Source organism: Mus caroli, unplaced genomic scaffold (genome assembly GCF_978045245.1).
Source record: "Mus caroli unplaced genomic scaffold, Mus_caroli_1 scaffold_2, whole genome shotgun sequence".
Taxonomy (NCBI): Eukaryota; Metazoa; Chordata; class Mammalia; order Rodentia; family Muridae; genus Mus; species Mus caroli.
In genome coordinates, this window is record NW_028227257.1 from 148,371,773 (window position 1) to 148,399,369 (window position 27,597).

At 50.7% G+C, this 27,597-nt stretch overlaps 1 protein-coding gene across 1 annotated transcript in view; it reads right to left on the reverse strand.

Moving 5' to 3' along the window:
• The window catches only part of Eeig1 (estrogen-induced osteoclastogenesis regulator 1), a 34,807-nt gene that overhangs the window by 2,790 nt on the left and 4,420 nt on the right, over positions 1–27,597 (reverse strand). The window contains exons 2-10 of the mRNA XM_021183196.3: positions 8,487–8,607; positions 8,287–8,316; positions 6,477–6,593; positions 3,376–3,422; positions 3,082–3,239; positions 1,334–1,438; positions 1,035–1,251; positions 565–686; positions 398–467 (exon numbers count right to left, since the gene is read on the reverse strand). Coding sequence (XP_021038855.1) covers positions 398–467; positions 565–686; positions 1,035–1,251; positions 1,334–1,438; positions 3,082–3,239; positions 3,376–3,422; positions 6,477–6,593; positions 8,287–8,316; positions 8,487–8,607 — 987 coding nt within the window. The remainder of the gene's footprint in view (positions 1–397; positions 468–564; positions 687–1,034; positions 1,252–1,333; positions 1,439–3,081; positions 3,240–3,375; positions 3,423–6,476; positions 6,594–8,286; positions 8,317–8,486; positions 8,608–27,597) is intronic.

Sequence of the window (27,597 nt, forward strand, 5' to 3'; positions counted from 1 at the left end):
TGTGGTTTCTTGCTCTTCCACCCTAGGCAGCCCAGGACTGATGGGAGAGGGTGGTTGTAATTTCTAGCCTCAGCCAACAGGGGTCAGCAGAGCAGCACAAGACATACCCCAAAGTTTTTGTGCTCTGGATGCAGAAGTTCCAAAGACATGTTCCTAGCTCCCAGGAACACAAGGAAACGCCCCAGGACGCCCCTGCACACTGGACACTACTCTCACTCACTGCCTCAAAGGCCTGGGGAACCATAAATGCTGCAGACCACTTTGTACAAAGGCCTATGAGAAGGCACAGTTAGCAAAGGACTCTGAAGGTGGTGGGCCCAAGGTCACTGGTAACAAGAATGTTTGAAGCCTGGGATCCCATGGTTGTCTCACCACACCTCCCTGTCCCCACCCCTACCTGTTGGCCAGCTGAATGCCGCTCAGTGTGGTGGAGCCATCACGGCTCACGAACAGCCGAAGGTTACTGTCTGTGGGGACAAAAGGGAGGATGAGGCTAAGAGGGACAGACAGGGACGGCCTCTGGAGGCCATCCTCACCCCAGCTGGCTTGGAGTGAGCAGCTCACCCTCAGTGTTGCTGCCATCAGTGAAGTCCTGGCTCTGCATTATCTTCTCCACAATGTCGTCTGCATCAATTCGAGTGTCATCTACCCAGGTTGGGTGGCTCTCCACTGAGTCTTTCTTTCGCCTTGGGGAAGAGGGACAGAATTATGACGGCACAGTGACAAGTTCAGCAGCAAGACAAGGATGCTTCCAGCACCTACAACTCTAAAGCATTTTATGCACACCCCATTATGCACTTCACTTAGCCACCCCGTTCACCCCAGTCACCTCAGAGGAGGGTGCTGACAGACAACAGACTAGGACTAAGGGGCTAAGGAGCCTCCCTGAAGCCAAACTACCTGTGTGCTCAGACAAGGTGTGTCGTGTCTACACACATTACACACAGACGCAGATGTAAAGAAGAACTGCAGGGAGCACTGCAGGGAGCACTGGAAGAACTGTTTACCAGGCAGCCCCAAACAATGAGACTCACCGAAAAGAGCGATCTGACAGATGCAAGGGGCGTGGGGGGCGTGGGGGCTTCTCAGGAGGCCGAGGTGGCTTCTCAGAGGGCCGATACTCCCTCTCCATGCCCTCAGGACCCTCTACAGCCATGCTGAGGCCACCAGAGGCGCTGCTGCTGGTGGATGTATTCCTGCGGTGTGTCAAGTCAGACAGGCTGGAGGAGCGAGAGTGCTCTGTACTGTAGCCTGGGGGGTGGACAATGTTGAGAAGGTGATCACAGGGGCCCAGGGCTGTGGGAGGTCCCAGGGTTAGGTCCCGACCACTCACCAGATAGCTTGGACTGCTGGCTGGCATAGCTGGAGTTGCGGGAGTGGCCAGAGTGGAATACCTCCTCAGGACTGGACAGGCTCTGGTCTGGCTCCTCTGGTAGTCCTGGGGAGAGGCGCAAAGCTCCATTAAGGTGCTACCTCCCTTGTAACCTCAACAAGCCTTCCATGGGGCACTGTGACTCCATTCTGCAGACTGAAGACCAAGGGCTAGAGAAGCAGCAATCTGCTGCAAGCCACATGCTACTCACGGTACCCAGGTAACCCATTCCACAGCTGCTGGGAATACATCTGTCACAGACCTTTAGCCAGTTATCTACAATCATGGTGAGTGGTGTGACGCTAAGGCAGCACACGTGCAAGGCCTGGTCAGTCTGCGGATCAGGGAAGGCTCTTCCCAGACCACCTAATGCCCTGTTAGGACACCAAGGAGGGGAGACACAGGCAGCAGGCATAGGGTCTTCCATGTGGGATGGCATACTAAAGGCCTTAAAACTGACACGAGCTTGGGTTCAGGGACAAATCTGGGAAAAGGGTGGATCTGGGTGGAGGATGCTCTAGGTCATTTCAAAGCAAACTCCCCTTGTGCTCCCCAGCTGTAAACACAAGAGAACTAGGTGGGCCTAGGCATGGACCTAGAATGCATACATCCGAGTCCTGCCAACCAACACAGGAGGGGAGGACGGGACTCACCCTTTCCTCCTCCACTGGAGAGATGAGCGTGTATAAATCACCAGGCTATTGGGTGAACTCAGGTCTGCCCAGATTCCAACCAAAGCCATGTAGGGTTTTGTTTGGTCTTTTGAGATAGGGTCTCACTCGGCAAATGACCTAGAACTCATTATAAAGACCAAGCTGTCTCTAACTCAGAGATCCACCTGCCTCTGACGTCTGGGATAAAGATGTGCACCACCATGCCCATTTTTTATTTTAAGATAGGGTCCTCTGTAGTCCAGACCAGCTTTGAATTTACTATGTAGCTTGAACTTCTGATCCTCTTGCCTCTACCTTCCCACTCTGGGGTTATACCCACGGGCCAAGCCAGCTCAGGTTCTCAACATGTTTTGTGCATGTGGCAGGCAGGGGAACCAGCTGCTAAGACACATGGGTCTCCAAGCACTACTCTGCCCAGAAGAGAACTGTTTACTCAAGGGCAACACCTGTGCTGAGATAACCTTGTCTCCTCTGCCCACCAGCCTCCGTAAGACAGAGAGCACAATGGTGCCGGGAAGCCCCTCTGCCTATCCACAGCAAGTAAGGCAGGTAGCAACAGCAGCTTTCTGCACTGGACCTCACCTGGATGCTGGGTCTGCAAGAAAGCTGGGCGTAGGGAAAAGCCAAGCCCTGGTAGTTAGGTCTACCCTAGGTCTCAGGTCTGGAGGGCCAGCTCCAGACATGTGCTATCTGCTCACTATTCACCTTGGGGCTTCTCCACCTCCCAGTACTGAGTAGCTCTAGGAGGGTATGTGGGGTTGAGGCTATCATGGTATTCACTCACGATCAATGGCAGAACTAGCAGAAGCATGCTGCCCCTTCTACCACCCTATCACCCTCTTTTTGAAACAAGGTCTCACTGATAGCCCTGGCTGGCCTGGAACTCACAGATCCTTTTGCCTCTGTCTTCTGAGTGAAGACATCTTGCCTACCATGCATGCACCTACCTCTTGATAAGCATCTTCCTGGGACAGGATGTTCAGGGAAGAAGGTGAGGTCATAGGCAGGAGAGAGATAAGCAGATGAAGATGGTACCTGAGCCCAGGATGGTGGGCCTGGCCTTGGGGGGCCGGGATCCAGTTAGGGAATTGGTGCTGCTGCTGCCACCGCTGCTGGTCCCACCACCTTTACATGTCAGCTGCAGGGAGGAGTCCTGGCCTGGGATGGAGATGGACTTGGCAGTAGATGGTGGCCTTAGGAGGACAGAGGGGTATGTGACTGGGGTGCTCCGATTTCAGGATCAAGCAGAGACAGGGGTACCCCAGAACCTGGAGAAAGAAAGACTATCTCATGGCCCCCGTCCCCACTTATAGCCAGGATGACACTCACGTCTTGAAACAGGGGTCCCCAGAGAGCAGGAACATGCCAATGGTGACCTAAGGGGAGAAGGTAGATATCATTACCAGCTGCTAACACCAACTCAGGGCAGCCTCTGAGCTCCAGTCCCAACTCTGTCCCTTCCCATGTCACCTGCTGTGGTGGTCTGTGTATGCTTGGCCCAAGAAATGGCACTATTAGGAGGTATGGCCTTGTTGGAGTAGGTGTGTCACTATGGGCGTGGGCTTAAGACCCTCATCCTAGCTGCCTGGAAGTCAAGTCTTCTACTAACAGCCTTCAGATGAAGATACAGAACTCTCAGCTCCTCCTGTGCCATGCCTTCCTGGATGCTACCCTGCTCCCCACTCGATGATAATGGACTGAACCTCTGAATCTGTAAGCCAGTCCCAATTACATGTTGTCCTTTATAAGACTTGAGTTGGTCATGTTGTCTGTTCATAGCAGTAAAACCCTAACTAAGACACCTGCCCACAGTGAAGCCTGTATCCTGTGTGGAGGACACAATGAGTAGTCAAGTGGAAGAAGCCGGGGAGTGTGGCGCACGCCTTGAATCCTAGTTCTCCAGAGGTAGAGGCAGGTGGATCTCTGTGAGTTCAAAGCCAGCCTGATCTACAAAGTGAGTTACAAGACAACTAGGACTATACAGAGAAACCCTGCTTTGAAAAACATAGACAGACAGACAGACCAGTGTACTGGCTGGATTTGGGTGTCAACTTGACACAAGCTGGAGTTATCACAGAGAAAGGAGCTTCAGTTGGGGAGATGCCTCCACAAGACCCAGCTATAAGGCATTTTCTCAATTAGTGATCAAGGTGGGAGAGGCCCCTTGTGGGTGGTGCCATCTCTGGACTGGTAGTCTTGGGTTCTATAAGAGAACAGGCTGAGCAAGCCAGGAGAAGCAACCCAGTAAAGAACATCCCTCCATGGCTTCTGCATCAGCTCCTGCTTCCTGACCTGCTTGTGTTCCAGTCCTGACTTCCTTCAGTGATGAACAGCAATGTGGAAATGTAAGCTGAATAAACCCTTTCCTCCCCAACTTGCTTCTTGGTCTTGATATTTGTGCAGTGAAACCCTAAGACAGACCACCCAAGGTCACTTGGCTGGCACCATGCACCTGAGGGGAGCAAGTTGGTCCTGCAATGATAAATTATAACCAGACTGTGAGCTCCAGAGGCCATATTCACTACATTTGCTCTGCCCAGGTGTGTTAGAACAGAACTTTGAGTTAGAGAACAGGACTCAAGGGGCCCTACAAGGAAGAATACTCACAGGGCCATCAGGCAGGGGCTGCCTGAAAGGTTTTTTTTTTTTTTCCTCTTTGGTTTTTAGAGACCAGGTTTGTCTGTGTAGCCCTGGCTGTCCTGGCACGCACTCTATAGACCAGGCTGGCCTTAAACTCATAGATCCAGCTGCCTCTGGCCTATTAGTGCAGGGATTAAAGGAGTGTACCACAACCACCAGGCAAAAGTTTTTGGAAAATAAAGTAAAATATGCCACTAGTATAAAACTTGACACCCACCTGCAATGACTCTGCCAATGGTCTAGACATGGTAAAGTCTGAGTACCCAAATACGGCTGAGATGGAATGAAGGCAGAGAATAACAGGATGGAAAGGAGAGCTCGGACCCCAGACCATCCAGGATCTCAGTGTGAGCATTACCACAGTCTCAGGGTTGTGGATCATCTTACTCAGCCATGACAGCAGTCTACAAAGTGGCTGACACTGCAGTTGCAGGTTGAGGGTAGCAAGAAAGACTAAGAGGACAGGGCGGGAGAGATGGCTCAGCGGTTAGAAGCACTGACTGCTATTCCTACTAGGTCCTGAGTTCAATTCCCAGCAACCACATGGTGGCTCACACCCATCTGTAATGAGATCCGATGCCCTTTTCTGGTGTCTGAAGTCAGCTATAGTGTACTCACATACATAAAAATAAATATTTAAAAAAGAAAGAACAAACGAAAGAAAGAGACTAAAAGAACAACTAACTCCCCAAAACTAAACAAACAGGATATAGGGGGCCAGGCCTTGACCCTGAGGTCACCTGGCCCCAGGCCTCTTTCCACTGTTGTGAGTGCTTAGGCCTACTGGGGAAGACTTTCCACCAATTAATTCTTTTCTTTCTTTCCTTCTCTCTCCTCTCTCCTTCCTTCCTTCCTTCCTTCCTTCCTTCCTTCCTTCCTTCCTTCCTTCCTTCCTTCCTTCCTTCCTGGACTTGTGTAGTCCTGACTGCCTAGAACTCATGTAGATCTACCTGCCTCTGACTCCAGAGTGCCGGGATTAAGGACACGTATCACCATTTTTTAAAAAGAGAGATACCGTCTTGCTGTATATACTTCAGGCTGGCTCAAACTCATGATCGCCTCGAATTCTGGGATTACAAAGCATGCTACCACATTATCAGCCTGAACCTATCTGCATGTTTCTCAGGTCCTGTTGATTCCCTCATGGTCATCTCTGTGCCAGGCTCAGCTGGCCACTCAGACAAGGTGTTTAGGGAAACCTGTAAGAAGTTGTGGAAAGGGATGAAGAGGTATGCTAGTACAGATACCAGGGATATTTGTTCCTAAGAAGACAAATGGGCAGCTGCCTGAGGGAAGAAGCTACCTGGGCTCCTGGAAACCTTGCAGCCCTCAGAGTGCTATCTCTACATGGTGCGCATGGGTCCAGAACATGAATTCTGCTCACTGATAGCTCACCAGGAGCCAGCAGGTCTCGGATCAGGTCGGGCAACAATTAGGGCCTAGGCTGTACAGTTACATGACTGGTGGGTTAATGCCAGCTCTGCTTATGACCTAGGGCAAATGATGGGATTTAGGTTGTCACCACTCCCTGAATTCAAACTTGGATGTAATAACAGACACCGCGCATAGACTGTGCTTGCAGTTAGGGTCACGAGATAAAAAAGGTCTGACAAAGGTGCTTATCAAGCCCTTGTGGAAGGTGGGGGTCACACCCAACTATGCATGAGAAAACTGAGACCAGACTTAGGACCTGCATCGGCCCAGCCTTTCTGAGAACTTGTGTTTCTAATGAGGAGCTACATTCGCCCCTACCCCTTGTTAAGGCAGGAGAGATGGCAGAGCCCTAGTACCTTGAGGATGGAGTTGTCCTGGCGGGTATTCTTGGTGTCGTATCCTTCCAATAGGCAGCAGCGGACGGTGGAGCCTGAGCCTGCAAACTCGGCTAGGTTCAAGTCAGTGAAGCCCAGCTGGGAGAGAAAAAAAAAAAAAAACATGGGAGGCTGCAGGGAGGATGGCTGCTGGGCAGCAGATGCAACAGAAGGGTTAACTTAGGGGGAGCGCGGGGGAGAGCAGCTCACCCCACCACAGCCCCACTGACTGTTGTATAATCAGGACCCAAGGACAGGATCCTGGGTCAGCAGCACCAGTGTGGCAAGCAAGAAGCTCACATGTGGCACAAAGCACCCTTTGTGTGCAGTCCCAGGGTGCACTACGCCAGTGTGCCTGAGATGAAAGGACATTGTTGTCTGTGACACAGACACATTGTTCCCAGGGAAACAAGGCCATGCTGTAGGGAGCTGACAGAAGAGCAGGCAGAGGAGAAGGAAGGCCCGTGGGAACTTGGTGTCAGGGTAGGGGGATGAGATACTACAGAGCAGGCAAGGCAGGATCACCATGAAGCCCTGGTGGAGGGAAGAGTGAAGGGCTAGTGTAAGGACATGAACCCAGGAGCTGGTCTGGTCCTCCTGGGATGTGTGCACGTGAGACAGAGAACGGGCAAGGGCAGCAGCATGGGAGAGTCGGGTGGACTCCACATCTACCTGAGCAGAGAGAGGGAGGGAGTGCCTGGGTAGCAAGCCAACTGGACATTTACTGTGCACCAGTTATACACAAATCTCGACTCCAGTGTTTTAGGGGTAACAGCCTTCAAGGTCAGAGAAGTGGGTTTGGATTCAAGCCCTTGTAATGACTCAGAGGGACACCATTTTACAGTTTAGTCCTTCTGAGTATCTAGGCTTCCTTGTCTGCAGAGTGGGATAAATCCATGGGGAGGTTCTGCTGTGGAACAGCAGGGAAAGGTCTGGCAGCATCTGATGTGGGGGCTCCTTGGCTATACACTGCAGTCCTCACTCAGGAGTAACAGGAGATACCTGCCCTCCGACAGCCCCTCCAGTCCTGGGCCAGGGAGACAAGAAAAGCTGTGGGCTTCTGGAGCTCCAGCAGTGGGGATGTCTGAGCCCGTGCTCCCCTATCTCAGGTCTCCCCACCTGTGCTGGGCTGACCAAGAGTACCCCAGAGAACAGAGACGGAGGACAGAACGGGCTCACTCAAAGCCAGGCCATCTTCTCCCACTTGTTCTCACAGAGAAGCTTGTAACTGTAGGCCTGAAGCCAGGGGAGGAGGTGTCGGTGGAAGACGGCACTAAGGAAGACCTGGGATCAACACAGCTCTACAACAGCAGTGAAGGGCTGACTCTGTATCACCAGCACGCAGCGAGCCGCTGCTGCCATTAGAAAGAATACAGAAAGCCGCTCAGGATACACTGGGTAGGTAAGTAAGGCGCTCAAGCTGCGGCATCTGTACAGCAACGTGAACAACTGCTGCTTAGACGCACATGCGCACAGCACTCGCACATGCGCACAGCACTCGCCTTCCTTTTCTCCAAGTCGTACCTATTTCATTCAGTTTTGGATGTGTGTTTCTTTTTTCCTTAGAAAACCAGAAGCAATGGTAGAGGACTTGCCTAGCATGTGCGAAGCCCTGGGTTCAATCCCCAGCAAAACATACAAAGTACAGAAGCTGGGTGTGGTAGCACACCCCTTCAACCCTTCGGGAGCAGAGGCTGGGTGGTCTTGCTAAGCTCTTACCCAATCCCCAGCCTGACTAGTGGGATCCTAGGAAAAGGACGGGAGAAGCAAGGCTCCCGTGTGTCCTTCTTACCTTGGAATACGCCTTCCCACCTTTCAGCTCCTGCAGAAAGAGAGACATAAAGCATGACTCGGGAACCCTGGCCTCCCAAACACAGATCTCCCCAAAACACCCCACAATTCTCCTTGGGGTAGACAAGTAGGAAAGGGGCCTCACGCACCCCCAGCTCTAAGCTCACAGTCCCTGGGTTCAGTCCCATGAGCCCACCTCACCTTGCGCACAGACACTCGAAAGATGCAGGGGTCCAGCAAGCCTGTGGCCGGGTTGGCACTCATTTTACACACAAAGGTGAACCTCTTCCGCCATCGTACACAGTTCTCCTGCACCTCCTCCCTGCAGAGACACGACAGAGGAAGATGGGGTAGAAGAACATGAGGTGAATGTGGAGCGCCCAACTCCAGGCCTATCACAGACAGGGCAAGGAGCCTGCTGCCAGTGTTTCCGCGAGACCATGCTAGCATGATTGTAAACACACAAAAAGTATGAAATGAGAGATGAAGCATCAAAAAGCTGCCCTTGGGCGAGGAAAGGCCAGGGCGCAGGGCACTGACGTGCTGAGCCTCTGCTCCTGGACCTCGCTGTTCCAATACTCCCAGGTTCCCGCTGCCTACTTAATGTGACTCTCACTTCAGTCTTCCCAGAATGAACTCAGTCAACTCACTATACAGAAGGGGCCAAGGCTAGGTTAGCTCCCCAGACCTCCCACCAGTCTACTGAGTTCAGCCAGACTCCTCTAAGGACCACAACCACAGCAGCTAATGCGACATGCTGCTTCCCAGGTGCCAGGCACCATTTAAAGAACTGCAAAGTTGGTAGTCACCACAAAGCCTCCCAGCCATTGTCATGGAAAATGAAGGTTCTCTGATACCAGGTAAGATTCCAACCTTCCTGCCCTGGAATGAGACCACATCAACAACCCAGCACTTCTAAATGAGGTGGCTGTTATGCAGTGGGAACCCCGAAAGCAGCTCATCTAAAATTCACCCAGCTGCTGTGGGGGGCTCAGTAAGATGTGGGGTGACAGCATCGTACAGTCCCCGCCTACCCCCACCTTGGCAGAACTGGTGCTCAGGAAGGGTCAGGCATGAGAAGGGGGTGTGTGACAGTATCTCCATTCAGTGCACCCCACTACCAGGAGACATAACCTTCCCACACCCTGAGGGACCCAAGAAACATTGAGCTACCTGCCAGATTCACGCTTTGGGGTGAGGGCCTGAGAGGGCTACAGTCAGGCGTTGCTGGCTTCACAACCTCAGTGGTTGTGAATCGCTGTCACCCTTTCCTTATAGTTGGTGACACTGGGACTTCAGCAGGATTCAGAGCTCAGGGCCCACAAAGCAGGCTGCAGTCCAGGCCATCTAGCTAAGTGAGAGTCCCAGGCTGCCACATTGGCTCAGAGGTGCAAAAGGCAGGAAAACCTGGCAGCTGAAGTCCTATTGGGCTTGTGAGGCCAGGAGTTCCATATTACCATATGACCTAGTAATTCTACTCCTAGGTTCACACCCAACAAAAACAGAGTTTACATGCACACCAAAACCTGCATATAAATGTGCCAAACAGCACTGTTCCCACTGGTAAAAAAGCAAAAGCAACCCAAATGCCCCAGTGGCGAGGGTAAACACTTGTAGTCTGCTCCTGAGGTGCAGTGCCCTTAGTAATAAAAGACGGCCCTTACCTAACAATGCTACCAACCGTGAACACATTACTGCTAAGGCCAGCACACAGGAGAGTCTAGTGTAGATTTTATTTATAAGAAATGCCCAGAAAGTCAGAAAGCTACTAGGGAAATGAAGAGTGACAGCTCACGTGTGGCGTTTCTTGGTACAGTAATGAAATGGTCTGCAGATGGCTGCAGCGAGAGCACAGCCTTGTGAACCTAAAAACCCGCTGGTTCGTGGGGGAAAACAACTGCCGATCATGTGCAAGGCCCTGGGTTCCGTACCAAGCACCAAAACACAAAAATAAAAAACAAAAGCCCAAACCCTTAAGTAGATGGATCATGCTGTAAGTGAATTTATGTCAGTAGAGCAGAAGACAAAAGGCACAGAACATCTGCTCGAGAGAAACAGGAAAGGCAGGGCAGGGAAGGTGAGAGTTGGGAGAGAGATAAGACAGAGCTGCTACTTGAGGTAGGTGTCTAGAAAGGGGCCTTTAGCAGTGATGCCTCAGAGAGGCTCAGAGTGGAGCAAGGTAAAGGTGACCAGCAAAGGCCCTAGCATGAGAATATGCCTGGGACACAGAAACATCAAGGATGGGCAGTGGGGACAGGAGGGGATGACACCAGTGAGGGGTGGGAGTCAGATGTCTGTGTCTGCTCATGGCTGTCTCCCTCCACGGATGTACCTTAGATGGAAGCAGAGAGCAGACACAGAGGCAGGAAGTGGAAGGACAGAGAAGTCACTCTTGGGCCTTCTCTGAAGAGGCCTGAGCCTAAAAGAGGACAGGACTGGGACAGGACTGTGTGAACTCTCAGCTCCCCCCAACACACACCCATCCAGGAGTAGGAGCAGCTGCCTGAGACCTGCAGAAGCAGGAAGGCTGGGACACTTGAACCACCCAGAGGAATTAGGATTTGTCTGGGAACAAAAGCTGATAGCAAACTGCCCGCCCTCTTCTGAGCCTGTCTTGGGAATACCAGCTAGGAAGCCTGAGGCTCAGATGTGGTTCCGGTCAGCCCTGCTGTGCCAGGGAGAGCAAATCACGTGAAGCCTTCCTTCCCAGGCTCTCGGTGACAGGCAGGCTTGTTCCCTCCTTCTACAGGAAGTTGAGCAAGGCAGGGTTTTTGGGATCAAACCTGGGCCACCCTCCTGTTGCCTAAAGGCTCTGAACAGTCAGTATTACATGTCCTCACCTCTGAGGAAAAGCAGCAGCAGGCAGCCTTACCAGGTCCACCCCGAGTGTCAGAGTGAGGGTGTAACAAACATTACAGAAGCCGTCACTTCTGAGTGCCTGCCGTATCCTCATCCCATCTTCAACACAAGGCGGCCGTTTCTATGTCTCCTTTTCACTCATGTGAAAAGGCAGTGCAGAAATGCTGTAACGCTCACCAAGTACTAACTAACGCCAGGTCAAGGCCTGGGCCATGCAGGATGACAGGGGCTAGAGGTTCTACCAGACCCAGGCTCTGTCAAGGAATGAGGTTCCAGACAGAGCAGAGATGAAACAGCCAAGACTCAGACCCAGAGGCAGGACTGAGGTTGCCAAAAAGGTAGTCAGGAGCCCTGGTGCACGAGCTGGCCAGGTTGGGTTTAGGAATTATCAGACTGGATTCACTTCAAATCCTCAGTGTGCTAGGTACTTATAAAAATTCTGGATGAAGACAGAAATTCCTGCTTTGAGGGGGCGCTACTCTGACAGTAGGTAAGAAACACATTAAGCCTAGGCAACGCATGTCCTAGATGGTAAAAAGGAAATGGGATGAGGTTGCCAGGGGCCAGTCACATTCCCCAGAAGTGAGGGGTGGGTGGTCTCGGAGGGTCTTAGCAAGAAAGAAACACCAAGCCAAAGCACTGAAGCAGTGAGTGAGCTCCGCAGACACAGATGGAGACATTAGGAGTGGCAACAACGCTGAGGTAGGAATGTGGCCAATGTGTGTGTGGAGAAACAAAGGGAGCAGAGTGATGGAGAAAGAGAGTCTTAGCCCCAAATTACAGACACCACCCGGGGTGCTGAGATAGGGTGCGCAGCTAAGGCCTTCCCAGTTAGGCAAAAATAGGAACAACTCCATGTGAGAGACTACTTAGGGACATCACGTAGGAAACTGGTAGCCAGACGGGAAGGAAAGCAGGGCACAGTGGTGCACACCTTTAATCCCAGCGCTCAGTAGGCAGAGGGAGGCAGATCGAAACTCTGGTTTTGAGGCCAGCCTGGTCTACAGAGCTAGTTCCAGGGCGGCCAGGGCTACACAGAGACACCCTGTCTGAGAGGTGGAGGGCGTGGGGAAGGAGGAAAGGGAATAGGGCTTGATAGTTACAGGCCTTTAATCCCAGCACTCCTGAGGCAGAGGCAGATGGATCTCCGAGTTGAGACCAGCCAGGGCTACACAAGAGATTCTGTCTTTGAAAACAAAAATAAGAACAAAGACAAAGAAACAAAAACAAAAAGTTAAGCCTGGCGTAGTGGCGTATGCCTTTAATCCCAGCACTCGGGAGGCAGAGGCAGGCGAATTTCTGAGTTCCAGGCCAGCCTGGTCTACAGAGTGAGTTCCAGGACAGCCAGGGCTACACAGAGAAACCCTGCCTCGAAAAATTAAAAAAACAAAAACAAAAAACAAAAAACCAAAAAAAAACCCCAAAAAGTTAAGAAAAGAAAGGGAAGGAAGTGGCTTTTTCTTGCTCGTCGGCAGGGCAGCAGAAATAGCCAGGTACAGAAGGGCTTCTACAATATAACATCTTTGTTAAGTTTCAAAAGGACACACACATGATGGTATGCCAGGAAATTCAAAGGTGCTCAAATATCAGATGAGGGCCACCACTGGCACGTGGGTGTCTGGGGACTACAGATGAGGAGGGGAAGAGAGAGATACTGTGTCATTTTTTTCCCCTCTAGGGATGGACTCAGACCTTACAAGTGCCAGACAAGCTCTTACCGCTGGTGCTCAGCCTCTGTCCTTCCCTTCCCTCTCTTACTGCTGGTGTCCTAGGGACTGACTGACCCTAAGGCTTTGCACATGTTAAGCAAGCAGTCTACCACTGAATCAAATGCCCAGCCCCTTATTCTTTCACTGAACTGTTAATATCAGTTGTAAATTCTCACAATGCCTACGTGGGTAAAGGGAACGGACTCCTCTTCCAGTCTAGGAATCTTGAAGTGTGTAACAAGGTCAGCGGCAGAAAAGTCTTTCTGACTGGGTGTAATGCAACGCACGCCTTTAACCCCAGCACTCGGGAGACAGAGGCAGGTGGATTTCTGAGTTCGAGGCCAGCTTGGTCTACAGAGTGAGTTTCAGGACAGCCAGGGCTACACAGAGAAACTAAACTCGGCCTCTAAAAAACAAAAAACAAACAAACAAACTCCAAAAAATTAAAAAAAAAAATTCATCCCAGCAACCAGAAGGCAGAGGCAGGCAGATCTCTCTATGAGTTCAAGGCCAGCCTAGTCTACAAAGTGACAGCCAGGGCTATTAAACAGAGAAATGGTCTTGAAACAAAACAAAATAAAACAAAACAGCCACTCTGGGGAAGAGCAGAAGCCCCTCTAACACTGAGAGACCCCGAGTATCAAGGATGCCGAGAGCTCAGCATTACCTTATACTATCTGTTACTTCAATGGGTTGGGCGGTGGTAGGAGAGACTGGGCCTGCAATGGCACCACAGGCCCATGCATAGCAGTGCCCAATATAGAACCCCATTCATCAGGAGCACACTGGGCCATAACCAAGGAAAGCAAGTGTGAAAAGACAAATTCCCACTCCCTGCCTTGATATCATGGCTCAGGGTGCAGCTAGACAACAGCAAATGTAAAATCACAAACCTTTAGTATTCTCAGCCCCAGATAACTCAAAAAAAAAAAAAAATTAGCAAAATCCAAGCCTCAAAGAGATCATCCCAGTCAGCCCCAAGAAGACCACAACCCTGAACTGCCAGCTCCCTGGACACCTGGCCTATTCATTCTGATATGAAGGGACAGTGGCCAGAAGGAAGGGGATAGCTCAATCAAGCCTGACAAAACTGCAGGTGAGGGGTTGTTGGGGTACTTTGTTTTTGTCTAAGAGTAGTTCTCCTAATTAAAATTCTAACTTTAAAGGAAAGGGGAATTAAGTTAGGATGGGTGGTTACAAGCAAAGGGATTTGAACCACGAGTATCGATTCAAGGTCAGGGTCCACCCTTACCCCCCAGGCACTGCCAAGTAGGGACAAACGAGTGATGTGAGCAACCTCTATGAGGGGTAGAAGGCTGGCTGTCAGCTCTCCCAGCTTGGGGTTTTAGGGTGTGCATCCCTGCTGCCACTGCCAGGGACAGGTAATTAAAGAGACAGGTTTTGCTTTTTTAGCTTTAAGACATACAATTAGATGTGCAAATCCCAGCGAAACAGGGCAAGCCCTTTACCCACTGTGGTCTCTGTGGCCAGCATGCAGTTATTTTTGAACTGTCCTAAAATAGAGTAAATGCCCCACAAAACAGTGGTCTCAGATGCTCTGGATTTTCTGGATCTTTTCCGGATCTGACAGGAACCTCCCAGTATGTCTCCCTGACTGGCTCTGCCTATCCCATGCAGCCATGCAGACTGGTTTAGCAAGGCCCTTGGACCTATACCCAACTGTCAAGCAGACTTCTGAAAGGTATCCATGGAGAATGGCTGCAGGCACCAGCTCAGTCTATAGGCGTGGAATGAGCCTCCTGTAGTGTCCTAGAGCAGACTGGAAAACTTATTAGACAAGAATCAACTGGCAGCTGCCAGTATCTCTGAAGAAGGGCTACATGAGCACTCTACAGAGTAGGATAGACAGCTAGGGACACTGATGCCACAGCCAGGGTTTCAAACCTGAGGTCAGCTAGGTAAAGATGAAAGAAAGCTTCCAGCAATAGGAACAACGCAAGGAAAGCCTGAAAGGCATGCCCATTGCATGGGGCTATCGTGGTGACTTCTTTCTCACTGCTCAGTTCAAATGGGATGTAGAGAAGACCATCAACTTAGTGCCTGCAGAGCCACATACTAATGGGGACCACATCTGTCTGTTACCATGGCCTCTCTCCCCTAAAAGCCTAGGACAGAGATGGCAGAGCGAGATCGCTACTCTCTTCTCTGGCCCTTCTAATGCATTAAAGTATCACCCACACCTTGATCTTATTCTATGGGAGCCATGGTTCAAACACAGGACCAAAAGAACTCTCCTCTGTCCTGAGGCCTGTATAGATACCACCCCTGTTCTGCAGATGAAGAAACCAAGGTCCAGGAGGGTGGAACAAAGTCACAGAACACCAGGTGTCCCTGCAGCAGCCTACCACGAGACACCCTAATTCACTATGTCATTTCAGTTTCCCGATAAATGAAGAAGGTAAACAGATACCTCAGAAGAAGGAAAGGCCACTCTACTGCCTCTCTGGTTTACAATAAACAAGATTAAAGAGGCCCCAGAGGGTGGGGAGGGTTGCATTTCAGGCTGAAGTGAGCCACTTCCAACAGTTTCTCTGAGAGAAATGCAATATTCCCATCAGGAGTCATCCAGTCAGGCTTCATGGTCCCCAGGAATGAACTCACGGCAGGGATTTCTGGACCTAGCAGCAGCACTGCTTACAAGGTGCAACAGGGTCCTAGAGTCTTGGCGGCCCTAGGTCTCCACCACAGAGGTGACAAGCTGCCATGGGAGCTCCCTCCCAGCCATACGTTGCTAGGAACCAGGAAGCCCAGGGGGACTCTCTCCAGAGTTGATGTTAAGGTACAAGCAGGACTGGCAGTCACTACAGGAGCAGAAAACAAGGAAAAGTGAGCCTCAGGGAATAATATGACAGCTCAGTCTCTGTGATAAGGCTCCAGGGTGACCTTAGGGCCACCTAAAACACTTCACCTTCTCACTAGGGGTTAAAAAAAAAGGCTTACCATGAAAAGGCACTTGGTATATACAAACCTAGCAATCTGAGTTCTAGCCCTCCAATACACATGATGCAAACACACACACACACACACAGAGTAAATATTAATGTCTATCAGTGCATCATTGGCATACTCAATAGGGGGCATTAGGCTGGCAGAGTTAGGCACTCAAATCTTCTGAGCAAAAAAAGGTGAGGCCCAGTAGGACAGGCATTTCCAGACACAAGTGAGCACACAATGTCTACTATCCTGCCACCAATAAGATTGCCAGCAGCTCTGCCAGGACCATGGGCTCTGCAGGACAGGGATTTTCTTTGTGAGAGTTGTCCTTGTGCACTGTGGCACATTTAGCTGCACCCCTCAGAGTAACCTAACTCCAGATGTGACAAGCTGTTGTGGGACTTAACCAAATCAGCTCCAGTTGAGATGCTCTGTCAAGAGGCCTGGGAAGCCATTCTTCATCCATTTTTCAGCTAACTCTGATACAAGGAGGTAGACATTTATAGGAGGACCCCAGGAACCTCCCAGTCCTAGCTGTGCTCCATATCCTGCGAGACTTAGTCCTCAGATGCAGCCTACAGGCACCACAACAAGTTCCATCACTTGGTGCCCACTCCTGCTGTCCACCTGCCCCTCTCTGGCTTTGCCCAGCACAGCCTGAACCCCAGGCTTTCCCAGGTTCCTTGTACAAGCGGTCCTAGTGATGCAATCTAGAGTCTAGGCTGATGAGAGGCAGCCCTGACTGAGAATAGAATAAGGAAACAATTTAAATCGACAACATCTGCCAGTGCTTTCCCGAAGAGAACTGCACAGCTGCCTGGGGAGGGGCCCACCCCAGGGACCAGCCAAGGCATCCATCCAGGGGCTGCAGGCCAGGAGGGCCAACGTGGCAGCCCAACAGTGTTTGACTCCTGCCAGAAGTTGAGGGCCACGTGCAGGGGAAGCAGTTCCCTACAGTTCTGGCACACCCCTCCTCTGTGGTGAGGCAGCAAGAAGTTCCTAGAAGCCAAGCCACTTGGTGCCCAACACTGGAGAGTTTAGAGACGCTCCTTCGGCCCCATGCTGCCTTCTCTGCTCCTCTGCTGTCAAGAACCCTAAAAATGGCTCAGGGGTAGACAGAAAAGCTGAGAGTATAAACTGACGTTGGCAAGTGACACCATCAAGCACAATGTGAGCAAATGCAGCTTTAGAAAGCGCACCACGGAGAAGGGGTGAGATTATCGACGGGCACTAAAGCTGGCTGGCTTAGGAGCATCAGATTAAGACGCACCTGGCTTTGAATCCTGGTGCTCTTCAGGCATGTCATCTGGAGACTGACCTTCAAAACACCCAAGACAGGTAGGTGTTGCCATTCTTTGTTTGCAGTCACTGGCACGTAGCTGTCCTTCTGCTCCGCGGCCAGGATATGCAGACAGCTCATGTTACCACCCAGGCAGATGCCTGTAAACCGGAGTCTGAAATGTGCCAGGAGTCACTAGCTTTTTTCTTTTTTGTTGATGCTAGGGTTGAAACCCAGAGCCGTGTGTGTATACTAGGCAAACGCTCTACCACTGGGCCGCACCCTCAGGCCTAGTTCCTGGATCTTGCTCTAAAGTGAAGGGATCTATAGTAAGCTGCTGGCTTTGAACCAAATGCAGGTCCAGCCCCATGTACAAGTGTCTCGTGGCTTCTGTCTCCTGGATGTCCTCCTGAGTACCAAGTGCTTCTCATACACTCGCTTCATACTTATACTTCACAGATCAGGAAACTGATTCTCAAGGGAGTCCAGGGACTTGAGGGAGTCCAGGGGTTGAGGGGTAGTCTGTACCCCTAGACACAATTTTGCATTCCCAGCATCCCTGGGAAATCTGTTGACATAGGAGAACCATTCTTAGGTCTCAATGACAGCATGGCTCTCTGTCCTGCCAGAACCCTAGGCCCTGTGACCTCATCCTTTTCCATGAGTATTCCACACAAGGGAAGAGATGGTATCACATCTGCTTCATGCCAAGGGAGAGACGGTCACAAAATCCATAGCCCATCACTCCCATGTCACAGGCTAGGAACACAAGGCACAAGAATTTACCTGCCCAAGGTCAGTGATTTGAACCCATGCCCAACACTACATTTTTCCATGTTAGGGCTGGAAAACAGAGGCCCTAGGAATTCAAAGGAAGAAGGCACAACAGATATTACACTGGGATGTGGTACCAATGTCAATTCCTAAGACCCAGACTATTATAACACTGTGGTGTTGAGTTGGATCTGCTCAGGGGACTTCCCCTTCCTATACCCAGCAGACTCACTTGAGTGGCACGGGGAGGCAAAGATGGGTCCAAGCAAGCCTCTGCCACCCATGAACTCTAGCGCCCTTTGGGTCCTAGTCACTTTCTTTCTCATGGAATTGCTAGTGCCCAAACTAAACGCAATAGGCACCTCTGTGGAACTGTGGACACGGCCTAGCCATGCACTAGTACCTGCAGAGGGGCCTCAGAGGCAGGTGGTCCTGGAAGCCTGCAAAAAGTATTGAACCAGCCCTCTTCCTTGCCCTGGACCTTGGATCTGGCCATTTCCCCAGTCCTGAAACTCAGCTGTCATGTTCAGAGGTGTGGCAGGTGGCCAGGAATGTGTGACCAGTGACTCAAGCCTGGGTGGTATTTGATTCACCCAAAGAGGAAGGAGTGAGAGGAAGGAGAGATTCCTGTGCCTGGGGCCTGGTTCCTGAAATTACTTAGACTCCAGTCAAGGGGATACCTTCACCCAGGCCCATCCTAAGGGCACTCCCTATCTGTGCAGGCAGGACTGGGTCTATAGGTGTGGTTGGAACCAAGCAAGGCCCTTGTCTCCCAGAGCCAAGCAGGGCGTCTGTACACTAACAGTTGTCTCCTGTCTTCAAATATGGTGCTGAAGATCTAACAACTGAATGAGAGATCTCTGTAGTCTATTTCCCTAAAGTCAAGCCTTCTCACAGGGGCACCACTTCCCGGTAGGGGCTTCCCAGATGTGCCAGCAGCTTGTTCTCTACAGTTTGTAGAGTCAGGGACCATCATCACTACTGCATCTGCTAACCCGGTGTTCCTGCTGCACATCGGACTCCCCATGGCCCTTTGAACTTAAGGCGACAAGATAATCAGGAGTTGTTTAGCCAGAGTCACCTCTCTTCACAGCCTGGCACTGACTCAGACCTGTTTGTCCAGCTGTGCTCAGCAGCTACGGAAGATTCCGATCACAGGACAGAAGGCCCAGGGTCAGACACCACCATGAGGCCCTGACTCACAGGGCTCCACCTCCTCCATAGACACCTGAGACTGCAGACTCAAGACCACTCCTGGGCCAACCATTGCCGCTGCCACTAACTTCACACTGAGCACTTCCTAGGAGTCAGGCTGAGTGGCCCTGTCCAGACACAGGCCCCACACAAGGCTAATCCCATCCTCCTTGAACCACACAGGCTTTTAACTCCACTCAAATGCTATTGTGTATCTTGCCTTGGGCCTTTTTTGTTCAACAGTGTCATGGGATGGGTCTATGATAATGGCTGCTACAGAGAAGGCCCTCTGCAACCCAAAGCCCCAAACAGTCCACCCTACTGCTGCCCAAACAGAAAGGCTGTCTGGCCTACATCCAATATGGGCAGGATCGGCTTCACAACAAGGTCCAAATTTTCCCTGTTATCCATTTGGCAAACACAAACCCTGTAGAACTGCTGAGCCTAGGCTGTCTCCTCTTGGGACTTAGTGGGGCACATCAGTCAAAGGTTCATCCCAGAGACAGGGGTTGGAGCCAGGGATAGTGGTGCACATCAACATCATTTATCCCAGCTCCCAAGAGGCAGGGGCAGAGGCAGAGGCAGAGGCAGAGGAGGCAGAGGCAGAGGCAGAGGCAGAGGAGGCAGAGGCAGAGGCAGAGGCAGAGGCAGAGGCAGAGGCAGAGGAGGCAGAGGAGGCAGAGGCAGAGGAGGCAGAGGCAGAGGCAGAGGCAGAGGCAGAGGCAGAGGCAGAGGCAGAGGCAGAGGCAGAGGCAGAGGCAGAGGCAGAGGCAGAGGCAGAGGCAGAGGCAGAGGCAGAGGCAGAGGCAGAGGCAGAGGCAGAGGCAGAGGCAGAGGCAGAGGCAGAGGCAGAGGCAGAGGCAGAGGCAGAGGCAGAGGCAGAGGCAGAGGCAGAGGCAGAGGCAGAGGCAGAGGCAGAGGCAGAGGCAGAGGCAGAGAGATCTCTGTGAGATTCAGGCCAGCCTGGTCTATAGAGTGAGTTCTGGGAAACAGGACTACACAGTGAGACCTTGACTCAAAGCTAACAACAAAAGGTGAGGAAACTGGGCAGTAGTGGCACTCACACCTTTGATCCCAGCAATTGGGAGGCTGGGGCAGGTGGATCTCTGTGAGTTTGAGGTCAGCCTGTCTAAAGAGTAAGTCCTAGGATAGCTAAGGCTATAAAAGAAACCCTGTCTAAAAAAGGAAAAGAAAAAGCAGGGGCTGATGAGATGGGTCAGCAGATAAGAGCACTGACTGCTCTTCTGAAAGTCCTGAGTTCAAATCCCAGCAACCACATGGTGGCTCACAACCACTCGTAATGAGATCTGATGTCCCCTTCTGGTGTGTCTGAAGACAGCTACTTATTTATAATAACAAATCTTTAACAAAAAAAAAAAAAAAAGAAAGAAAGAAAGAAAAGGAAAAGCAAGCAAGCAAGCAAAATCAGAAAAACAAAAGGTAAGGTTTTGGGGTTTGTGTAAGCTTAGTAAAAACCCCATCCACTCTATGCTCTGCCCTTCTCTGAGAAGGTCACATAATGGTCTCTGCCTGCTTACAGGCCCCAGGCAGAGACCACAAGTATCAAGGCCAGGGCAGGGAATGGCTCAGCTCTAATTATGCATGTTTCAACAGGTGAGCTTCAGGAAGAGATAAGAACAGCAACTGAACCGAGAGAGGAAGAAATAGGAACCGAACCGTTCCTTTTATGCTTCTAGCCCCAGATCCCCTCCAATGACTGCTTTGGATTGAAACTAACCATGCCAGCTTTTACTGAGCATGTGCTCTGAGCTACAGGCTATGATGGCCAACAGGTTCATTATGGCACCCAGGTACCACGGAAGAATTCATTATCCCATCACGGGCAACGTTCTGACACCTAGTGGTCTGGTGGTAACCTCGGGAGCCCACAGAGCTTTCAAACTGCTAAGCTCCATCCAGAGCCCAGAAAGCCCTTCTATGCTGGGGTTGTAGGTGGTAGAAGGAAAATCCCCAGATCAAGAAGACTGTCTGCAACTGCCAAGATGAACCATTGCCTTGTAAACAAAGCAATGCTCATCGGGTTGGAATGGTTCAGGCTGGCTTACCAGAAAGACCCAGGAAAAGCCCCAAAGATCCACTTCAGCCTTCAAGGCACTCTTATGTTTGTCTTGAAAGCTTTGGTGCCCACCTACAGCCCAGAGGTATGATCAACTCGAGGCCTGCTTCTTCTGAAGCAGAGGCTTGCAGCTTACAAGTCCTCAAGAAAAAATATACTGTGGAACTAAGCTCAAGCAGAACTCTGCAGGCCTAAAAGGCCCTTACATACATGGCCCCACCTCCAACAAATAAAACCTCGTCTTTTCTTAACCAGACTGGTTTAGAACTCTACAGGAAGCCCTGCTGTCTTAGTTAGGGCTTTACTACTGTGAACAGACACCATGACCAAGGCAACTCTTAGGAGAGCAACATTTAATTGGGGCTAGTTTACAGGTTCAGAGGTTCAGTCCATTATCATCAAGGTGAAAGCATGACAGCATCCAGGCAGGCATGGTACAGGAGGAGCTGAGAGTTCAACATCTTCATCTGAAGGCCACTAGAAGACTGGCTCTCACATGGTTAAGAAGAGTGTCTTACTGCCCATTCCCAGGTGACACATTTCCTCCAACAAGGCCACACCTCCTAATAGTGTCACTCCCTGGGCCAGGCATATTCATTCAAACTACCACATTTGCCATAGGCCATTTGTCAGTAGTACTTGTTCACTTTACCTGTGGCAGAGTGTCTCCAGATGGTCCATGACAATGGCTGGGAAGATACCCTTCTTGGCCTCCTGTAACTGGCAGTCCTAAGCAGTCTACTCTAGTGCTACCTTTAGTAGTTCTAAAGTACAAGTCTGGGGGCTAGAGAGATAGCTCAACAGTTAAGAAAGAGCACTGAATGCTCTTCCAAAGGACCAGGGTTCAATTCCCAGGACCCACGTGGAGACTAACAACCATCTATGACTACAGTTTCGGGGGATCCGACACCCTTTTTGGTCTCCGCGGGCACTGTACACACATTGTGTGCTACAACTTTAATTTTGCAAATCCTACTTCTAATTTTGGTTCTTAAATGCTTTAACCTCCCTTTTAGCCCATCACCCACCAGAGGTAGTGGAAAAGAGAGATACAGGGGAAGTGGACCTGTTTAGAAATGATTCTTTGGGGCTGGTGAGATGGCTCAGTGGGTAAGAGCACCCGACTGCTCCTCCAAAGGTCCAGAGTTCAAATCCCAGCAACCACATGGTGGCTCACAACCATCCGCAACGAGACCTGGCGCCCTCTTCTGGAGTGTCTGAAGACAGCTACAGTGTACTTACATATAATAAATAAATAAATCTTTAAAAAAAAAAAAAAAAAGAAATGATTCTTTGGAGCAACTCCTGTCTGTGTTGTCTGGAAATCGGCAGTTCAGCTCACAGGTCCACAGTAGCAGCTCGATCATTTCGCAAACACCTCACAGATACACCAGCAGTCTAGTGCGGTAGAGTCAGGATAACAAACATAAATCAGTGGTGGTGGCACTACCAAGTAGAGACAGTCAGGCCTTAGTCTCCGAACAAAGTCAGCAAAAGGGATCCGGAGGGGTGCCAAGGAGAAGTTCTCAACTATGCCCCTCTCAGCAAAGTGAAGATCAGCAAAGACGTGCGACCAACAAGCATTGCGCAGCCAGCTCTCTCTAAGCCTAGCTCAGCCACAGCCACTGTCCATCGAGTCCTGTTTATACCCTCCAAACATCATGTGTCCTCCATGTGCCTTGCCTCAGCATGTGCGTCTGTCTCAGCTGACATCACTCTGCCCATCAGCCTGAGTCCATGGTAGCAGAAAGAAACTGCAACACACCACCAGAAGTTTTTTGATGTGTTTTTCTCTATGGAGTCCCGACAAATGGAGCTCAACTATGCAATATAAAGCAGACCAATACATGCATGTTGTTAGCAAAGAATCCTTCATCTCATGTCCTTTCACGTGCTTGCTTTAGCAGAACATCCTTTCTCCTGTGCCTGCGTCAGTGAAGCGTTCCTTCAACTGACTTTCCAAAGAACCCTTAAGTTTCCACTTCAGTGTACAGATTTACATGAAGGCAAAAAACTCATATACATAAAAATAGTAGTGAACTAAGAAATAAATAAAATCCATGTCTGATGGATTCAAACCCACCCTAGGTTCGTCAGCATATTGTCAGGTCCATCCCCAAGCTCTTCCCCTCTCTAAGACAGCCCCCACCCCACCCCCCCAAAAAAAATCACCAGTTCTCTCCTGCTCTTCTCCCACAACCAAGCTCTACCTACCCACCCCAAATTCACATCACTTCCTCAAGGCCTGTCCAGCAATGACTAGGACAAGTGTAGACAGGTAGGACCCTACAGAGGTAGACGGTATCCCATAGTTCCATGGACCCGAACATACAAAGTGACCAGAAAACTGTCATGGAACAACCCAGGAAAGTATAAGCTACAGGTGCTTGCCTGCACATGTCTGAAGAGACCGCTTAAGATGTGAACAGGGCCCAGCCTCTGTTCTCTGGATACCAGGTGTATACTTCCTCTCTTGGCAGATTTAGTCTATGGTAGCTGCCTGGGCCTGGTCGTGTGCTGAGCAGGTAATCTTGATCTCCTGATGCCCTCAAGTGAGTGCCCATTAGAAGAAGAAACCATCTACAGGGAGAAAGCCCTTGGCCCTAGTCCAAAGCAATTCAACAGCTGCAAGACCCAACGGTAGTGCCTGAGTTCACCCTCCCTCCCAGCCGTGTACAGACACTGATATCCTCGGCAAGTGATACACTCAACTCAGCTAGTGGGTCCTTGGCTGCCTCTCAATTGCAGTCTTTAAGCCCACAGTGGTACCCAGCTGCCTAGTTTATGGATAAGGGTTCCTCCTGGCACAGACTGATACTTCAGGCACTGGATGGAGGGTAGGCTTGGGCTTAGCAGCTGGCAGTAGCCACCACATAGTCAACACCAACAACCACATTGGTTCAGAGCCAGGGGAGAGAAGTCCCAGCCTGGGGTGATGCCAACACACAGCATGAGGCCCAAGAACTAAGATGCAGTGGATGCTTTTCTGGCCTTGAAGGGCCATAGTCTGGGAAGAAGCGGGATATAATGAATAGGAACTATAACACTTTTAAATGAAGGGCTATAGCAGGTAACAAGGTCAATAGGCCTGGGGGTAGGGGACTTCCTAGAATGGCCATTGGGCTGAGCAGTAGTTCTATGTGAAAAAGCTGGGTAAGGGGGTTAAGAAAAAGCAGGGTAACCAGAAAAACAAGGGGCAGGATGTAGGCCATTGAAAGACCTTGGGCTCTCTCATCTATCCCTACCAGGAGACTTATAGCCAGTGCCTGCACCTCTGTAAGGGGTTGTTTGCTTGTCTGCCAGGGTACCAGAGCAGTGTTTCAGCAGAGCAGGACTAAGCCAATGGGGAAGAGAAGATATGGGGACCCAGCGGCAAGCCCCACTAGGCCCTCAGCTCAGACACTAGGGTACTCCTTACCGTCTCTCACCCCTGCTAAAGGCAAAGGAGCAAGTCAGAGCAATAGGTACCCTCTCTTGTCAGCACCACAGTGGTCCGGACCCCCAAGGGAGTACCAGCTACTAAGAGACACACCACTTGGCCCAGCGGGAATAAGAAAGACACAGTGTAACAGTGTTTCCACTGTGGATCAGCAGCCGAGCTGCTCCAGCAAGCACCATTACTACATCCCCCAGCACCAGCAGTTCTGCTTCAAGGGAGATGCTAGAGTTTAAGTCCCTTGTTGAAATCAGAGGCAGTGAACAACAGGCTGGGGTGGGGCGGTAAAATAGAAACCTAACCAACAGAGAGTCATTTCCTACCAACAGTACTCCTTCTGCCTACCCCTGAAACAAGGTGGTTGCAGAGCTGAGGGCTGCCAGTCAACATCTGGGCAAAATGGGGTAAAAGCTGTTTCAGGTCTATATTCAAGAGCTCTTTCTTCTAAGCCACGGATGCCAAGAAACTAAACCACAAGTTTGCAACCACAACCCTTTGATGACACTAGATACAGGTTGAGCAGCTTCGAGTCTACAAAAATACGGTCTGATCTTTGAGGCGCCAGCAGGCCCAGGATATCACTAGGAGCTGGGGCAAATCTAACGTCCCCACAATTCAAAGCACTAGCTAGGAGAGGTAGATAAAGCAGAGCTATGTGCCCTCTCACCACACCTTAGCTCCAGGACTCTTCCTGGTGTCTCTTCCTTGCTCACACTTCTCTGTGGCTCCTTTTTAAACTAGTTTACTTCCCAGTTCCTTATATTCCATGTATCAAGTCCCTCAGTTCCAAAGACCCAAAGGCAGGCTGACTAGCTGGCACCTGGATGCACAAGCAGGGCTTCTTGAAAGCCAGTCAGGGTTTCCAGGGACCTCCCAGCCACTCCCAGGTAAGCAGGACCTATAGGCAACAATGTTATTCCAGCCAAGAAGTCCCACACAACCAGGACTTCCATGCAAAGAGCAGGCCTGAGGGGCTTGTCTCCATACAACCAGATCACCTCAGGTCAAGGCTACTGCCAAGCTACCAGGTAGGAGAAGGCACAGCCAAGGTGGCATACGCCAATGGTGTAGCCAATTGGCAGCAAAGGCCAGGTTCAAGCAGTAGTCACTAAGGTATGAAACTGGTTGGGAAGCTCCTTACCAAGGCCACAGCAGTATGACTTCAGAGAGAGCCAGGTACGCTGGCACCATGGCCCGGCTGACCTCTAAGGCCCACTCCTCCCCATCTCCTGACAATGGGGTTTCTTACCATAGGTTCCCTGGCCACTGTGCTTGCACAGGAAAGACCTTTCACAGGGGCCTCAGGAAGCAAACTGACAGTAAGAGACACTCAGAACATGCCAAGGACTTAAGAGTTTGCCGTAGGAGAAGGAAGAGCCCTTAAAACACAGGTGAGGAGGCGATTTCAAAGTCCCTTGTGTTGACTGCTGCCTCACAGCACCATTGTCTGATTTTCCACTTTTACATGAGCCCTGGTTTCCAGGACACCGTTGAAACTATGCCCCCTTTGAATGCCTATCTCCTAGTACCTTCAAAGTATGGTGTCGTGTCTTTAGGATAGGGAACCCTCCTGCCCACTTTGCCCGGTATCTTCTCCAGTCTGTTCCTTTTTTTCTATGTGCCACCTCTCTGCCAGGCTAGGTCAGCACTGCCTGTTGTCTCTTATCGGCACCCAAGAGCCATCATCTTAATGAGTAAATGATGTCACATTGTTCCCCTGCTCCCTGAGCCCCCATAGGATCCCTAAGACTGAAAGCAGTTCCGGTCCGGCACCTTCCATTTTTGTTTTCTCTAGTCCCACAACTCTTTTCACACCCCATCCCACCTTGCATAGGCAGACATGCCATCAAGCCAGGAGCTTACTTCTCTACAGGTTCTTCCCCATCTTCAGCTCAATCCCTCTCAGCTTCTAAGACTCCCATAAACTGTTCCTTCCTGAGGTAACAGTAAGCTTAGGGCAAGGGGTGAAAAGAATTTGAAGCTAGAGAAAAGAAAGATGGACAGATGTCTGAACAAAACCATTTCGCCAGTTGGCATGCCAGGGTCCACTGGGATCCACCAGATTAGCTTGGCCTACCAAGCATATTATCACAACCTAACTAGGAACTCCAAGAAACAGGACTGCCAGTGGAAAGGGAGTCTCAGTCAAGGAGAAAGAAAAAACCCATGGTTATTCACTCTCTACCTTTCCAATTTGTTCAACCAACAGCGACCCAGTTCTGACCAGGACAATAAAGGCCTTACCCAATTGTGGGGTCCTCTTGTACTTAACACTGTACCCACTTAGGAATCTCCATTCTGCTTTCTCAGAGCCCCATACCAAGCTATCCCAGAGCATGCCCTGCATGGCTGCAAACCCAGAGACATTCTACAGGTTTTTTTTTTTTTTTTTTTTAAATACAGGGAGGGGGAAGGGGAGGGGGAGGGGAGGGGAGAGGGAGAGACTGAGGGATGGAACCCTGGCCAAAAAATGTGGCTTTGGGTAGGAAACAATCAAGTCAGTCTGCCTGCCCCAGGACCAGGGTCTGAGCTTGAGCACAAGACCTCTAGATGCAGAGCTAACTCAAGATCCCAAAAGCTCCTTTGAGTACTCATGTATGATGGGCACATGGCTGTGACACAGAAAGTGTGATAGCAGCCAGGCTCTATTTACAAAAATAAAACCCCACTGAGGACTCAAAGCTGGCCAAGGAGAAAGGACAAGGGTTGAGGGAAGGCCCGCTCCAAGTCACAGCTTCTCAGACAACCTAGCACTCAAGTACAAAGCAGGAGGTGGCCTTGAAAGAGATCTTTCTTCTCCTCCTGGCCCCACCCACTTTCTTGGTGCAATGAGGAGGATTGAAGCCCCGGGGACAGGGGTAAGGGCTAGACTACAGTCTGGCCAACTGTGTCACGCATTCCTCCCATGAAGTAACTCTGGCAGGACACTTCTGCCCGAGACTGGTTTCCCCATCCCCTGGCTAAGGAAGCAGTATCCTCCTCTCCTCTCTCTCTCTCTTCTCCTTCCTGTGAGGTAAGTCCGTGTTTCC